General features: G+C 37.0%; 2 protein-coding genes across 2 annotated transcripts; both read left to right on the top strand.

Moving 5' to 3' along the window:
* Positions 1-1,380: 1,380 nt before the first annotated feature.
* LOC133305865 (uncharacterized) lies at positions 1,381-7,173 on the top strand. The gene is made up of 5 exons (XM_061506109.1): positions 1,381-1,512; positions 4,664-4,851; positions 5,423-5,521; positions 5,627-5,778; positions 6,527-7,173. Exons 2-5 carry the CDS (start codon positions 4,669-4,671, stop codon positions 6,906-6,908), a joined length of 816 nt encoding a protein of 271 aa, XP_061362093.1. The 5' UTR covers positions 1,381-1,512; positions 4,664-4,668; the 3' UTR covers positions 6,909-7,173.
* Positions 7,174-10,251: 3,078 nt separating this feature from the next.
* Positions 10,252-13,102, top strand: LOC133305858 (proline dehydrogenase 2, mitochondrial-like). The gene is made up of 4 exons (XM_061506100.1): positions 10,252-10,957; positions 11,743-12,388; positions 12,501-12,741; positions 12,844-13,102. Exons 1-4 carry the CDS (start codon positions 10,403-10,405, stop codon positions 12,881-12,883), a joined length of 1,482 nt encoding a protein of 493 aa, XP_061362084.1. The 5' UTR covers positions 10,252-10,402; the 3' UTR covers positions 12,884-13,102.
* The last annotated feature ends 3,129 nt before the right edge of the window (positions 13,103-16,231 follow it).

Genomic DNA, 16,231 nt, shown 5'->3' on the forward strand with positions numbered 1-16,231 from the left:
AGACTTTTTTTAGTTATGTGGGACTTTACAATGTGGTGTGGCAAAAAAATTTCAATATCATTGTCGCAGCTACATCCGGTCAATAGGAGTGTACCGCGTTAACTTGAGTTGCGTCAGAGAGAGAAAAAAATTACTTTTATAAATTACATCTTATCAGTAAGATATAATATAAAATATACTGTCACACCCAATATTTAATATTACCATCATACCCAAAAAGTATTCCGAGGTGGGGGGTATTTATTAATAAAATAACATCATATCATTGATAATAAAGAAAGAAAAATAAAATTAATAATCATATTATTATTATTATTATGAATAGGTTATTCTACTTATTTTGCCTACTACTTTTCAATATTATTAGATTCTCAACAAACTTTATTATTTATCTCTTCTCTCGATATTATGATCGAAAGATGTTAGAGAATATTAAATAAAGGTAGGCAAAAAAAATAGAATAACCTATCGCTTATTGGATTATTGTTATTAATTTTTTTTAATATTTTTGAATTTGAAAGGATTTGAAAATATTATCTATAATCATATTATTATTATTGATTTTTTTCCTTATTCACTAAACAAATTGTGTTAGAGGTGTTTATTAATAAAATAATACCATATTGTTGATAATAAGGAAGGAAAAAGAAATATCAATAATCATATAGTGGAGAAAATCCTCCATCGCCTTCCGCCCAAAAGATTATATAATTAGTTGTTAATCTTTTACGTCAAATTCCATTATATTGGTATTGATATCCATAAGAAATTGAACATTATAATAATCGCATATTTTAAATTAGGTAACATGGCCAAGACATGTGCCATTCATTATTATTATTTTATATAATAAAGGAGTTTAGTAGTCACACAAGACCATGAAATACATGAATCATTTGAAATGAAGTTGTTTTAATTTAATTTTAAGTTAGTATTATTAAAAATTAGGCAAGAAGAATTATGAACCTGACTCGACTAAATTAATAGATTAATCAAGAAATTAGTGAAGAAATCTTTTCTTTTATAAAATATATCATATTACTAATAGGGTTATTTGGGTATCAAGGTACGGACTGAATATAAGAATTTGTTCAGTTGGATAATTATAACTATATAAAAAGTGAATAAAGAGAAAAATGATATACACTTTTGATCAATTAAATTAATGAAATAAATACTCAAAATGATATAATTTTATCTGATAGGACTATCCAGTGAATAATATTATCTACTTGCGAATATTTTTAAATTAAGATTAATTATAATTTTTTTTTTTTAAATAACATAATATTTAATGACTCCTGCAGAAATAAATTCTGATTTCCACTTGGACAACAGAAGATTTCTTGATTGACACGCGTCAATAAAAACATTTTTCAAAAAAGAAAAAATAAATAAAAAACTTAAAGGATTGATGAAGGGGGAAGACGATCGAGTTGCTTCGCTTGTATGGTTTCAGTGTGAGAACTTGGTTGCTTCAATTCATCTTCGGAACGCGTTTTCTCTTCAAAGGTTCATTCATAACACCTTTCCTCTATTTCTGTTTTTCTCTTATCTCCTTTTCTTTTCTGCATTTCAATCTAGATCTTTTTTTTTTAAATAAAATAAAATAATCTCCATTTTTTTTTTCTACCTCGTTTATGTTTGCTATATTATTGTTTATGTGTTTATTTTTATTTACTGAATTAATTCGAATTCCGCCTTGTTCTTCCTTAAACCCTAGTGATTTGTTGGGTAAATTGTTGATTCTATGCCCTTATTATTGAATAGCAACTCCTTTTGTGTTTTTTTTTTGGCAAATAGGGGTTAACAACTTAACATCCCCATTTACATGATGCAAATTAGGGTGTGGACAGGGTCTATAGCATCAGCAACTTGGGAACTTGGATGGGTTGGGAATGAGGCCACTTCCATGAATTTATCTGAACTGAAATCGTTCTTGGTACCGTTTGGGCTGATTATGTTTTAGTGAGATGATTTCTTCGGCAAATTTTTTTTTATTGCAATTTAATTAAATAATTACGCAAATATGACAGTTTGGGGAGTATTTACAGATCTATTGCACACTGTGACTATGAAGCACCGATACTCCTTAAATTTTTTTTCAACGTATCAGATACGCGTATCGGAAACGGACACGTATTGTATGGTAATCGACATCCTGTATTATCGAGAACGTATCGAAAACGCCGTATCGGTGCTTCATAGCACTGTGACGCATGTGACGCCCCAGTGAGGCGTCTCTCATGAAGGAGAAGACGCCCCAATGGGGCGTCACATGTGACGCCCAAAAGGGGCGTCTCATGTGCAATACTATAAATACCCCATTTTTCCCATTTCACTCCTCACTCATTCACCTCTCTCTAACCACGGTTCGTAGCGAAGCTCTGCCGACTTAGGTAAGGTCGTAATACCTCCTATGTATACGTTTAAATTACAGTGCTAGTTAGTAATACATGTTAGGATCGATCGTATATTAGGATTGATCTTGAATGTTGTAATGATACTTCCCTTTTTTTGTTACGTAGTTATTATTATTAATATTTAATTATGCATTAGGGTTTAGCGTATTAATTAGTGATTTAGAAAATAGTGATAGAGAATTCGTAAATTTTGTATGTATGATGTTGTTAATGCGGGAGTTTATTCATAATTTTGTAGTCAGTTAGGTGTGATGATTAGTACATATTTATGAGGTTATTAGTGACCTAGGGTTAAGTATTCTGTAAGTATTACATTATTTTTGTCCAATGTTTTTTTATTATTTAATTACAAATAAATGACTGTACTACGTATTAACATTATTTCATTAATTTCGATTCTAGTAAAATAAATGGCGCATATGCTTAAATTTTTTGATAATAAATTATGGCATTGCTTAGTTAATTTGTAAATAAAATGGGGCATTACATGTGATTAATTTAAATGTTGTTTTATATGATATAGTTGAGGGTAATGGCTGATTCATCATCTTCATCGGGTTCTGCATCGGATGTAGAGCCTACCGATCCCAGCATGTACATCATACCTGGGCCGTACAGATGGGAGGTCCTTCGTAAGAGGACACATCGTGCTCATATTTCACCAAACACTGGTTTCATGGCCCTAACGCGCCACGGGAAACCCTTATCATACGCACAACATTTCATGGATAACTTTGTAGGCGTGCTCTCAATTACAATTGCTTCTTGATGCTCCCTAATGAGGAGATGCTTAAGTGCCATTTGGACATCTTTTTTGTTGCAAATTCTTGATTGACAAATAACTTGTCATCCAGTTGCCACGGACCTTGTATTGAACCCGATCCTGAGACCGTACCATCAGTGCAAGATTCTTGTTCGCTCCGATAACTCCAATCAATGTAGGAATAATGCGGAATTCCTTCCCAAAAAGGAATAACAGCTTCGTCACCTGCAACTGCAGATTGTAACTTTTTAATACAAACTTCCTAATTCAGGTATTAAATCAGGTATCTATTCAACTATATACACATTATTTCAATTATCTTCATGATGAATACCTAATGGGGCAGACGCAACGTCATGCAACTGCGGCATTTGCGCGACCACTGGTTCATGGAATATTGGGATTTGAGACGCACCCATGTCGGCACCTTCATCTCCTTCGGAAGCACTAGCATCCTCCGCCAGAAGACGTTCTTCCATTGCGATATTTTCATCATCATTGTCGTCGTCTTCGTCGTGCATTTCCTAGGTCAGATCATTTTCATCTCCCTCAGAATAGTTACTAACTGGAGACGCATGAGCGGCAGACGAAGATGGAAGACGGGGAGAATTTAAATCAACTGACCTCACCGGTAAAGGAACATTCTCGGTTGCGGCGATGTCGACATACAACTCCAGAAAATCTGTCTTTGACTGGTTGAAAAATTCTTCCATTGTCATCTTCAGGTCTTCATCGTCAACCACTTGCAAACTAATGTATTTATCACATTGCCTTAACTTTGTCGTGATCTGATTGATACATTGGTTGCCTTGAAGACTTAACTTTTGCCGAATTCTCTGATGCAGTTCGCCAATGGTTGCGTTGCGTTGGATACGTGTCGGCCTTTTTTCACCTTCAAACATGACACCTCGTCGACCTTCTACCTTCCTACCATTGTAATATAACACAACACGAACAGAATCAGGATGTGAACTCATTTTTAAATAGTAGAAATAAAATTCAAATACTAAATTAAAGGGAATAGATATGAAGAGTGAGAGAAGAGGTGTGAAGAGTGAATGGAGGGGTGGGGGGATTATATAAGCTGCACAATGTGACGCCCCAATGGGGCGTCTCTACCCTAGGGTGAGACGCCCCATTGGGGCGTCACATTGTGCAGTAGATGTGTAAATATTCCAGAAACAGCAATAAATGAGTAATTATTTAATTAAAATGCAATAAATAAATTTTTTTGCCTGATTTCTTCATGTGATGAGAGTTTTCTTTATCTATAATTTGTTGACTTTTGCTTATTCAATTTGTTTCTGATTACCGGTGGACTTTAGCTCAACTGGTATCTCTCCTAGTCTTGTCTAGGAGGTTCTGCAGATTCCCATTTTTGCGTTTTCCCTTAGGTCAAATAGAACCTCCCTAGAACTTTAAAAGAAAAAAAAGAAGAAATTGTTTTTGATTGATTATTTGTCTTTTGACATTGCAGTGAGAATGTATAACAATGTTGGGCCGCAACTAGGGGTTCCTCAACTTCATCCTCAACCTCAGACAGTCCTGCAACCTAATGTGTTTGGGAATGCATTTCAAGTCGCCGGTTCAGGACTCGTTCGAGGTGGATTGGGTGCATATGGAGGGAAAATATTAGGATCAAGCTCTGAGTACGTCCAAAGCAACGTATGTATCATTCTATCATTATTTTTATTTAATAATTTAATTTGACATACTAATTCATGGTTGATAATATAGATCTGTTTCTGTTTCTCTTAAAAAAAATTTATCTTTTGTATGATTGATTTCTTTTTGTTTTTCGCTGTCTTCCTTGTGTTCAAAATTCAAATTGTGTCTGGAAAACTGCTTATTCTGAGAAAACTGAAATGACCTCTTCAATCCCCTGTTTCTAAGCGGTTTCATTAGAGCAATACTTATCTTTTGACTATCAGAAATTATTATAATGAACAATTTAGCATTTTAATATTGGAGTTCCCGTTTAAATTTTTCTAGCAAAATTTGAAGTGTTTTGCAATTTTTTTTTTAAATCTATTTCATATACGGCATGTGCCCTTACCTTCAAGAATGCTTACCTATCAATCAAGTCAGGTTCCACTGATTTTGGTGGGAGAAACCAGTACAACTGAAAGATGATTTTAAAAAGCCGTTGCTAGTTTGCTGGCATTAATTATAGATATTGTCTCTAAGTATGAATGCCAAGTTTTATTTTTAAATCAATATTCTTTTTCAATATCAGATAAGTCGGTATTTCTCTGATCCCCAATACTACTTCCAAGTGAATGACCACTATGTTAAGAACAAATTAAAGGTGATTTTGTTCCCATTCCTGCACCGGGTAAGCAACAATGTCACTCTTCTCTGCTTTTATCTAGTTGAATTTTCATTTTGTTACCTTATTGTATCTTCTTGCTTGAACTTATCTTTTTCTTCTCTTGTTCAGGGGCATTGGACTAGAATTCCAGAACCAGTGGGAGGTAGGCTCTCTTATAAACCACCACTTTATGACATAAATGCACCCGACTTGTACATTCCATTCATGGCATTTGGTACCTACGTTGTTCTTGCTGGCATCTCATTGGGTCTTCATGGAAAGTAAGTACAAATTTTCCTTTATCTTAATTCTATAGATAGTATTGACATGAATTATATTTATTTTCTTCAAATTTAAAGTTATCCACCCTGCTTGTACTTGTGATTTGTGTTTATCTATATGCTGCATGTCACTTTTCAGCTTACCTTGTATTAGTTCCATTCTGTGTCAACATGATTAATACTTAGCATAAATTTTTAGCTGAATAAATTTTCTGTTCATGTTAAAACCTCTATTACTCAGAATGGCCTTTTCAAAAGTGTCTTAAGGATCCCTGAAGTGCTATTTGCAGTAGTAATTGTAGACTCTTAAATTGTTACTGACGACAGTAACTATGTTGCAAACTATTTGCTACTATATTTAATCAGGAGAATTGTAAAGGAATAGATAAAGCTGTTTTCCTCTCTATGATTTCTCAATGCTGTGCTGTGAAATTATTTTGCTCTATGATGAAGAGTTCGGAAATCATTTTGTGAAAAGGATTTGTGTGTCTGTGGCCTGTGCATGGGGGTGGCAAGGGGAATACAAACATCTACGTACCTTATGCATTAAAAACATGGTATCGTATTAACTGAATTGAACAGTTGCAACTCCATTGTCAGGCTATAATTTGCGCTAGTTCCCCCCTCTCTTCTTGTCTGGGGTGTTGGATTTTGGCAAGTTACACTAGGAATTTGGTTTGGTTTTGTTCCATCTCCGCATGCATTCTAGTTTGTCATAGTTTCTTAAACATGCTGTATTTGTGGCCAGGTTTAGTCCTGAAGCTTTGAATTGGTTATTCATCAAGGGATTGCTTGGTTGGTTTACGCAAACAGCACTGCTTAAAGTGACATTACTTTCATTGGGCAGTGGGGAAGCACCTCTATTGGACTTTATAGCATATGCTGGGTATACTTTCCCTGGCATGTGTTTGGCTGTTCTTGGAAGAATAATATGGGTTTACTCCTACTACTTTTTGATGCTATGGACCTGCTTATGCATGGCAATGTTCTTGGTGAAAACAATGAAGAGAGTTGCAGAGGTCAGGAGTTATGATTCAAGCAGACACCACTACCTCTTGCTCTTTATTGCTTTGGCTCAGATCCCCCTGTTTGCATGGCTTGGAAACATTACTGTCAATTGGCTTTTATAGAGTGATAGCGTTTTTACTGTACTTGGAAGCACTTAGTGATATTTTTTGGTTGTTAACGTTGGAGAATAGTAATATATGGGCTTTTTCTCTTCCCCTTGCTTTTATCTGTTGGATAGGTTGGGGGATAAACCTCATCAGAGATGCATAATTATAGGCCTTCTCCTTCTCTGCATATATTATACGCTTTTATTTTTCATTATACCTAGTAGTAATTCACACATCTTTATTTTCTACACAGACGATTACCATTGTGAAATCACCATAAGAGAGTCACCTTTGATAGTGGTGACTCTTAGGCCAATATCCACTATCATGCATTGCGCTGATTGGCCTGTCGCGTTTTGTGTCCGTACTGTATCCACCATTAAAATAAATAAATTGTTGCTTCTTGCAAGAGTGCCTTTAATATGTTTTGTCAGGGGAATGAATGCTTTTGTATGACATGAGATCATGTGAGTGAATCTCACTTGTGCTAATACAAATTAATGGTTTTTTTTTTTTATCTCTTTTTATCTTAATTCTTCTGTCATTATTGATTTATAACTAGATGGTTGGGTTCCTCTCGTATAATCTGAGAGTATCTATTTCTCTCTTGCATTAAGATATGTGTGAGCAAAGAACTCTGGTAGAATATTCTCTCTATAAAGTTGTGATCTTAGTAAAGTGGACGACATGATCTTTGCAGTTTCTCTCCATAATTTTTTGAAATGGATTCAATCAATTAGTGGTATGCAAACAACGCTAAAGAAAGGGGAAAACCATTTTCCACCGCAACAGAATGAACAGATAAGCTAGGGGGGAGAAACTTAATAAAGAAAAATTACTAAAACAAAAACCTGCATTATAAGTTATAAGCAACAATGGGTGTGGCATCATTTTTATTCCATGTGTCTTCTTGGGAAGAATCGGGCTTTATTTGGCCAGCATTGATGAATTTTATACTGGAGTTAAGTGGCAACGGTATTGATAAATTCTTATACACAGATATTGAAACATCTCAACGTTCCTACTGCTTTGAGAAACGTTTTGCTCTATTGATATGATGTATACCCACAAGGGACAGATTTTGTGATAATTAAATTCAATGTTTAAAGGGTTTTTGGCCATGATAGAACTTGAAATCATGAGACATTACTTGCCAAAAAAAAAAAAAAATCCTCATTATTATTAGACATACACCCAAAAGGTGTAAAGGCATAGAGTCTAATCTACACCCAAATTCGAAAAGTTATTTATTTTTAATAAAAACTAAATAAATCGGTAGAGTCTTGCTTAAAGACTCTAATCGTCAAGAAATTCTGAAATTTTTAAGAATAACATCTTCAATAGCTGTGATTCATTTTAAAATTTATTAAATAATATTTTAAATTTAATTAACCTAGAGGACTGTATGTTTATATAATCCATATTTTTTTTGGTATATATCAAATGTTTATCTTTTCTCGTCCATTCCTACGTACTGGTACTACACATTTTCAGTTCATATTCTTAAGATTGTTGATATTTTGTTATAGTAATTAAATTAGGTAAAAAAAAAAAAAACTAAGTAATTATGCGAATAATTTCATTTGCATATAGCTAGTAATATGCAAGAACGTTAAGAAAAAGCTTCGAAACAGACAACAAACAGCTTCAAATGTCATTTAGTAGGAAATAATAATTTTAGACTGAAGAATTGCACATTTTTAATTTGTGTAGTTTTTTTATTTTAATTTTTTTATTCAGTTCTTTTCATCAACACTTGTTTAGTTGTGTTTATAATGAAAAGGATAAAGCAAGACTAGAGAGAAACCAAGAGGAAAATAAGGAAAAGCAAAGAGGAAGTCAGGGAACAAATAAGGCTGAAGAAACTGAGCAAATAACAAGAAGGAACATGTTTAGAGGTAGAACCGTGTTTTTGACCAAATGATGGTAGGTCAGTTGATACATTAGAGTTGCATGTGTTTGATTATCTCTAGTATCATCTTTGGAAAGAATTTAAAATATTAATAATGAACCCGCTCCGAATATGATTGTCTTACATGAAAAGTACATGTAGTGTATAAAAAGAAAGAAAGAAAAAAAGAAAGTAAACCTGTGTTTTAAGTGGATCAATTTTAGAAAATAAACTTGTGTTTTAAGTGAATCAATTTTTTTATTTTTTATTTTGGGTAAACAAGTGGATCAATTTTAACTTCCTCTACTTTGTCACTGACTCTAAGGCGATTTTCACTCTCAAACAAATAATAATATCTAGGGTGTTGCCGATTTTAGTGTTGAATTAAGCCAACTTGCACATTAGTTTTCCGCCACAAACAACAAAAACCATACATTTTTTTAACGTAACAAAAACTTGGTGAATTTGAGATTCTGTTAATAGTTACTAAAATAAGCCATAATGCTGTTAATTTTAATTGAATGGTCTTGGAGTTGGAACCACTACTCCACTACCCACCCCCAACATATCATGAAGTGGCTTAAAACCTTGCCTTCGACTGCAACCAGAATCAACTAAAAGAACATTCAATCAGGAAGATAAAATCATAAGAAAAAAACTCACTAATTAAGAATTCAAACACTAACCAAAAGCTGAGAAATAGGCAATATAGCTTTGAGTACACAATTTGAAGAATTTAGGAATATACGGGATGACAATTGGGGATAAAACTGAAATGACATTCTCATCAGAGTCAGAGTCAGAGTCATAGAGCTTACTTTTATATATATATATATATATATATTACAAAAAAATGTGGAATTAATTGAACTATACAATATCACTAATCATAGCTCACAAGAGCAGTTCTAAAATACAATATATATTTTTTGTAAAAAAAATGTTTGATTATTAGATAACAATGATAAAACTTTAACGTGATAAAATTGTAACACGTGTAAAGTGATGCGAGATATAAGAGAATAATTCAGCATTACCTACCACAATTTGACCATACAAGACAATGTCAAATATGATTAGGATCCACGTAAGGTCTGTCTCAGCTCCGAATCTCTCTCAAATTTGGACCCTTCGTTTAGTTGCAACTTGCAACTCACATCCCTCAAGTCACGCTCTGTTCAGACTGCTCCCTCCTCACCATTTGTACTCTTTAACTACCATTGCATTGCATTTGCATCACAACAACAAAAACCAAAAAATCAAATACTAATTTTTTTTTTTTAAAAAAAGACCTATTTTCAAGGAAAGAAGACAAAGACTATACTATAAATAAATAAAAATGAGTTGAGGGAGCATGTTAGCTTAGTCCCATCCTCATCACACACCACATGCACTTTACTTTGTTTTTCCAAATTTACCCTCCTCATAGTTACCCCATTCTCCCCCCTATAAAAACCTTCTTACCCAGCCCTTACTACAAACATCACATTTTTGCTTCTCATTTATTCCATTCCATTTTATTTAGGTCAAGAAATTAACACACACCAAAGAAAGAGAAAGAGAGAAGCAAAAACAAAAACAAGAACAAGAACAACAACATCGTTAGTTTTTACCGTTGATGGCCACCCGAGTAATCCCTCCAAGAATCCTAAGGAACCTCCGTTACAACACCGCAACAAAGCCTCTAACATCTCCACACCCTTCTCTCTCACCAACTCTCTCTCTTCCCGGTTTAGTTGACCCCAAACCACCCTCCTCAGCCGCCATCCTCCCTCCCGCCGCCGACCCCTCCTCCCTCAACCTCCACGACGTCGAGAGGCTATTCTCACACGTCCCCACCGCCAACCTCCTCCGCTCCACCGCGGTGCTCCACGCCACCGCGCTTGAGCCAATGGTTGACCTTGGCATGTGGATCATGAGGTCCAAGCTCATGGAGATGGATGGTCTCAAAGATCTCGTCCTCGCCGCCATCCGCCACACCTTTTACGACAACTTCTGCGCCGGCGAGGACGCCGCCACCGCCGGAAAAAGTATTAGGTCCTTAAACGACGCCGGTTTGCGTGGCATGCTTGTGTATGGCGTGGAAGATGCTCATGACAACCTTGGTTGTGACCGGAACCTTAAAGGGTTCCTTCACACCGTCGATGTTAGCAGATCGCTTCCACCATCTTCGGTAATCTCTTCTTCACTTCATCTTTTTAAACTTTTTTTTGTTCAAAAAATGTCTTCATTCAGGTAAATTAAATGATATTGTACAATTACTTTACTTTTCTTATTAACATTAATTGTGTATTGTTTTGTTCAAATTTGGCGTTCATCAACCAATGCAACTCGTTAATCATTGGTGTGCGGATTTTGTTGTGCATACATAAGAACTATTGTTGTTTGTGTTTTTTTTTTTTTTTCCTTCGGTTTTTGCATGTAAGGGACGGCAACGAACGATGAGATCTGAACGTGACACGTGTCCTTAATGGCATTGAGAAAACGGGTGACTTGGTTTGGGTTCGGTTGAGGTGATGGTTGTTGTGATGCGCGGTTGAGATGCAAAGAATCACCATCAATGATGAATACGTGCTGGTCCCACGGACGAGTGGCTGGTCCCACCTTTGCAACTTTAATTTTTCGGTGATATCCCTGATCTGGTCACACGTGGAATAGGAATGAAATCTTGTACTGTAAATGTTACTAGGGACACAGATTTACAGTGCTTGAAATGGGGTAGGGTGGAAGTGTTGTTTTTCTCTCTCTCACAACACCAGCTTGCAACAACTAGAATCATCTTGATTTCGTAGTCAATTTTTTCTTTTGGTAACTAAGCACTAGTAGATCACGGAAACATCGTGGTTGCTTGTGCTTTATTGTTATCTGCTTTTTTTTCTATGTGTGAAGAGTGGTGTGGTGTGGTGTGTTATGTCAGTGTTGCTAATGGTTCAAAAATTTAATTTTTGATTGTGATAGGTGAGCTTTGTCATCGTGAAAATCACTGCAATATGTCCCATGAGTTTGCTAGAAAGAATTAGTGACTTGCTTAGATGGCAGCAGAAAGACCCTTCTTTCAATTTGCCATGGAAGAAAGATTCCTTCCCCATTTTTGCACAGTCGAGTCCTTTGTACCACACCCGGAAGAGACCGGAGCCTCTAACCCCACAAGAAGAGAGTGATCTGGAACTTGCCAATCAGAGACTCCTTGAACTTTGCCAAAAGTGTGTGCAAACCAATGTTCCTTTGTTGATTGATGCAGAGCATACCTCGGTTCAACCTGCTATTGATTACTTCACATATTCCTCTGCCGTTATGCACAACAAAGGTGACAACCCCATTGTGTTTGGAACCATTCAGACTTACCTGAAAGATGCCAAGGATAGGTTGTTGCTGGCAACAAAGGCTGCTGACAAAATGGGAATCCCAATGGGGTTCAAATTGGTGAGAGGTGCTTATATGTCGACTGAAAGAAGATTGGCTGCTTCTTTGGGTTATGCATCCCCAATTCACAATACAATCCAGGACACACACAAGTGCTTCAATGATTGTTCATCTTTTCTGCTTGAGAAGATTGCTAATGGCTCTGGTGGGGTTGTTCTTGCAACGCATAATGTTGAATCAGGTACAAGGACATATTGGCTATTTCATTTTCTGATATGATGGTTTGTAATGAGAAAACCAAGGAATCCAATTGATGGGTCTGATATATTTATATCTGTGAAAATGCTGTGTAGGGAAATTGGCTGCTGCAAAAGCTCATGAATTGGGAATTGGAAAGGTGAACCATAAGCTTGAATTTGCACAGCTATATGGAATGTCAGAGGCACTGTCCTTTGGTTTGAGCAATGCAGGGTTTCAGGTTAGCAAGTATATGCCATTTGGACCTGTAGAGACTGTTATGCCATATCTCCTGAGAAGGGCTGAAGAGAATAGAGGGATGTTGACTGCTTCAGGCTTTGATAGGTACCTGATGAGGTAAACTTTTTTACCATTTCAATATTGTAATCCCTTGGCACTGTGGCGCATGAAACATTTGGTTAGTGTTGTTGTTCTGACATTGATGTTTTCTTTGTGCAGAGAGGAGCTGGTAAGGAGACTAAAAGCTGGTGCCTTTTAAATCGATGGGTGAATTAATGGTTTGTAATAATGTCTTGATTGTAGGCAATAGGATTCGCCAAATCTTTGTACAAATTAGAGAATCCTGTAATCTGTTTGAATTGCGCATTCAAGATAATGAAATGTGCATTGTGCTACGTATACTCCACTTTTTTGTGCGTAGTGCAATACGTGAAAACAAAAAATACTATTTATTCAGTGTATACGTAATTCCATTTGAATGTGACTATAAAATTTCAAATATAGAAGGTTACATTGAAATAAAATATCAACTAGTACTTAAACTCGCTAATTGACATAACAGCCCAATTACAGCAGTTGGAATTCCCAAAACATAATAAGCTCCAAGGTTAGGTGTTGCCACCTACATCCTGTATCATGTTCTATCAAATTCTGGAGCTCTTCCACCTGTCCATGTCAAAGGCAGTTGTCAATAACAATAATTTTGTAACTTCCCAGTATATGGATATAAATTAGAGACCTGCAACATCATCGTAGTTGAAGACGCGTTTACATTTTTCTGTTTTTGAGATAGGTTTAGCATTCTTTTGGATCCTTTCATTGGCTAATTCTTTGTAAGAACCTTTCTCTAATCAAGTACTTCATTGGTCTTCATTGTAAAATGAAAGTAAAATAACTTAACTACTATTTAGCTATTGCCTCTATCACATGCCAACAGCATGTCCTGGCTTTCCAACAACCTACAAAATGGAGTAAGAAATTTCAAGTATCAAATATCTAAACATTAACACATAAGAGGGTTCTATCGTATCTTTTGCTACGGTATCTCTTGCACCGTTAACCATTGGATTTGCATTGAGATTGGTTCAACATGTTGGGCTTCCTCTTTCAATGCTAAGCCCAAGCCCATTTGAGGGGTTTTCTAAAAACCCTAACTCTAATTTCCACCTCCTCTATATATACTCATTAGTTGTGGGTGGAGGCTAGGTCATACGAGAGAATTTTATTTGACAGATATTTGAGAGAAAATTGTTTGAGCAAAACTTTATGCTTTGCATTTGAGAGATCTCTAGAGGGAGTTTGAGTGAAACATCTCTAGAGTAGTTTGATTATCACCATTGTTGGAGAGGTTGAGTTAACCACTACATTGGTGTATTCTGATTATTTTGTAACCATTATTTTCATAGTGGATTTTTGATTTGGACTAGGTCCCGTAGGTTTTTACTTTGTCATTGAAGAAGGTTTTCTCACGTTAAATCTGGTTGTGTTCTTCTTCGTTTTGATATTTCCGCTGCGCTACCTGACCTGGTGAAGTTCAGGCCGAGGGGTTGCTGAGATCAGGATCTTGTTGATTGACTTCCGCACAAAGGCCCCTGAGCCGAGCTTGAGGGAACCGATTTTTTCCCAACAGTGGTATCAGAGCCCGAGTTCGACGGGTTCTGAGGGAGACGAGATGGAGACCAGTGGCATAACCAATGATGGAGACATGTTCAAGTTGATCGCAGATAATTTTACCTATTGGAGACCGATGATGGAAGATCATCTCTACTGCAAAGATCTACATGAGCCCATTACCCTTGATGAGAGACCGGCAGGCAAGACCGATAAGGAGTGGGAGATCCTGAGTCGAAAGGCGGTAGCCACGATCAGGAAATATATTGATAAAAGCCTCTTTGAGCACGTGTCCGAGTTCACGAACGCGTATGAGTTGTGGACGAAGCTGGAGTCCATGATTCAGAAGAAGTCTCCCAGGAATAAAGCATACCTAGTTCGCCGACTTGTAAAGCTTGAATACAAGGACGACATGAGCATGATTGAACACCTCAACACCTATAAAGGTATTGTGAATAAGCTGTCAAAAACTGAGATGAAAATTGATGATGAGATGCAGGCTTTGCTGCTGTTGAGCTCGCTGCCAGAAAGTTGGGATACTCTGGTGGTGACTTTGAGTAATTCAACTCCAGAAGAAAAGTTGAAGATGGATGTCGTGACAGATAGTCTTTTGAGCAAATAAGTCAGGAGAAGAGAACGAGGTGTTTCAAGCACGTCTGATGCCAACGTTGTTGAGAACAAAGGAAAATCTGACTCCCGGGGTAGAAGCAAAAGAAGGGGTAGAGGTCGTGACAGACGAGAAAAGTCCAGAGGTCGGTCAAAGCCGAAATATGAGTTGAAGTGTTTTTACTGTGGAAAGACAGGCCATAAGAAGCCAGACTGCTGGACCCTGCAGAATGACGAGAAGAACGGCTCTGTGAAGCCGGATTAGATTATTCCCAAGAAGAGGGAAGACAAGAGCACCACTGCGGTGGCTGCCAACCCGGATGCCGAGATATTCCTCCTTGGTGAGGATAATTATTTGAATGTTGCATATGATGACTGCACTTGGATTGGTGATTCCGGTGCCTCCTTCCGGTGCCGAGATATTACTCCACACAAAGGTTTTTTCTCCTCTTATCGAGGTGGTGATTTTGGAGTCGTGAAGATGGAAAATCAAGTGACCAGCAAGATTGTTGGTGTCGGTGATGTAACTCTGACCACGGAGGTCGGATGCCGACTTGTGTTGAAAGATGTAAGGCATGTTCCTGACATGCGTTTGAACCTAATCTCGGTAGGCAAACTTGATGATGCCGAGTTAGTGAACTACTTCGGTAGTGTTAGATGGAAGCTGGCCAAGGAAAACTTGGTCGTGGCCCGAGGTAAGAAGGAAGGCTCCTTGTACGTGATACAAGGAAAGATCAATGGCGGAGAAGCCAATTCTGTCCAAGATGAACCTAACTTGGAGCTATGGCACAAGCGCCTCGGCCACATGAGCGAGAAAGGGCTCTAGATCCTGAACAAGAAAAGATTATTGACCGGGTTGAAAGGCCAAGCGTTGGAGAGTTGCCTGCACTGCCTAGCCAGAAAGCAGCACCAGGTTTCTTTTGTGAGACCGGATCAACCAAGACGACGCAGGTATATTCTTGACCTCGTCCATACTGATGTTTTCTCTATGTCAGAGAAATCTCTTGGAGGAGCTCAGTACTTTGTTTCATTTATTGATGACCATTCCTGCAAAGTGTGGGTATATTTGTTGAAGTCTAAAGACCAGGTACTCCAATCATTTAAAGAATTCCATGCTATGGTTGAAAAGGAGACTGGCAAGAAATTGAAGGTGGTCCGATCTGATAATGGTGGTGAGTATTGCGGCCCATTTGATGCATACTGCAGAGCGGTCGGGATTCGACTTGAGAAGACGCCTCCCAAGACACCTCAGCTGAATGGACTGGCTGAGAGGATGAACAGAACTATTGAAGAGAAGGTCCGAAGCATGTTATCCAATGTCGGGTTACCGAAATCATTATGAGGATAAGCCGTCAAAACAGTTGTTGACTTGATCAACCTCTCACCATCG

The sequence above is a fragment of the Gastrolobium bilobum genome, unplaced genomic scaffold, assembly GCF_033153095.1.
Source record: "Gastrolobium bilobum isolate Gb01-03AN ecotype WA unplaced genomic scaffold, APGP_CSIRO_Gbil_v1 utg20561, whole genome shotgun sequence".
In the NCBI taxonomy this organism is placed as follows: Eukaryota; Viridiplantae; Streptophyta; class Magnoliopsida; order Fabales; family Fabaceae; genus Gastrolobium; species Gastrolobium bilobum.

Excerpts from the sequence above, each read along its gene's own strand:
- LOC133305858 (XM_061506100.1), top strand. The coding sequence starts at position 10,403 with ATGGCCACCCGAGTAATCCCTCCAAGAATCCTAAGGAACCTCCGTTAC. Across the intron at positions 12,389-12,500 it reads AACGCATAATGTTGAATCAG|GGAAATTGGCTGCTGCAAAA; the intron begins GTACAAGGACAT and ends AATGCTGTGTAG. Across the intron at positions 12,742-12,843 it reads TTTGATAGGTACCTGATGAG|AGAGGAGCTGGTAAGGAGAC; the intron begins GTAAACTTTTTT and ends TTCTTTGTGCAG.
- LOC133305865 (XM_061506109.1), top strand. The coding sequence starts at position 4,669 with ATGTATAACAATGTTGGGCCGCAACTAGGGGTTCCTCAACTTCATCCT. Across the intron at positions 5,522-5,626 it reads TGTTCCCATTCCTGCACCGG|GGGCATTGGACTAGAATTCC; the intron begins GTAAGCAACAAT and ends TCTCTTGTTCAG. Across the intron at positions 5,779-6,526 it reads TCATTGGGTCTTCATGGAAA|GTTTAGTCCTGAAGCTTTGA; the intron begins GTAAGTACAAAT and ends ATTTGTGGCCAG.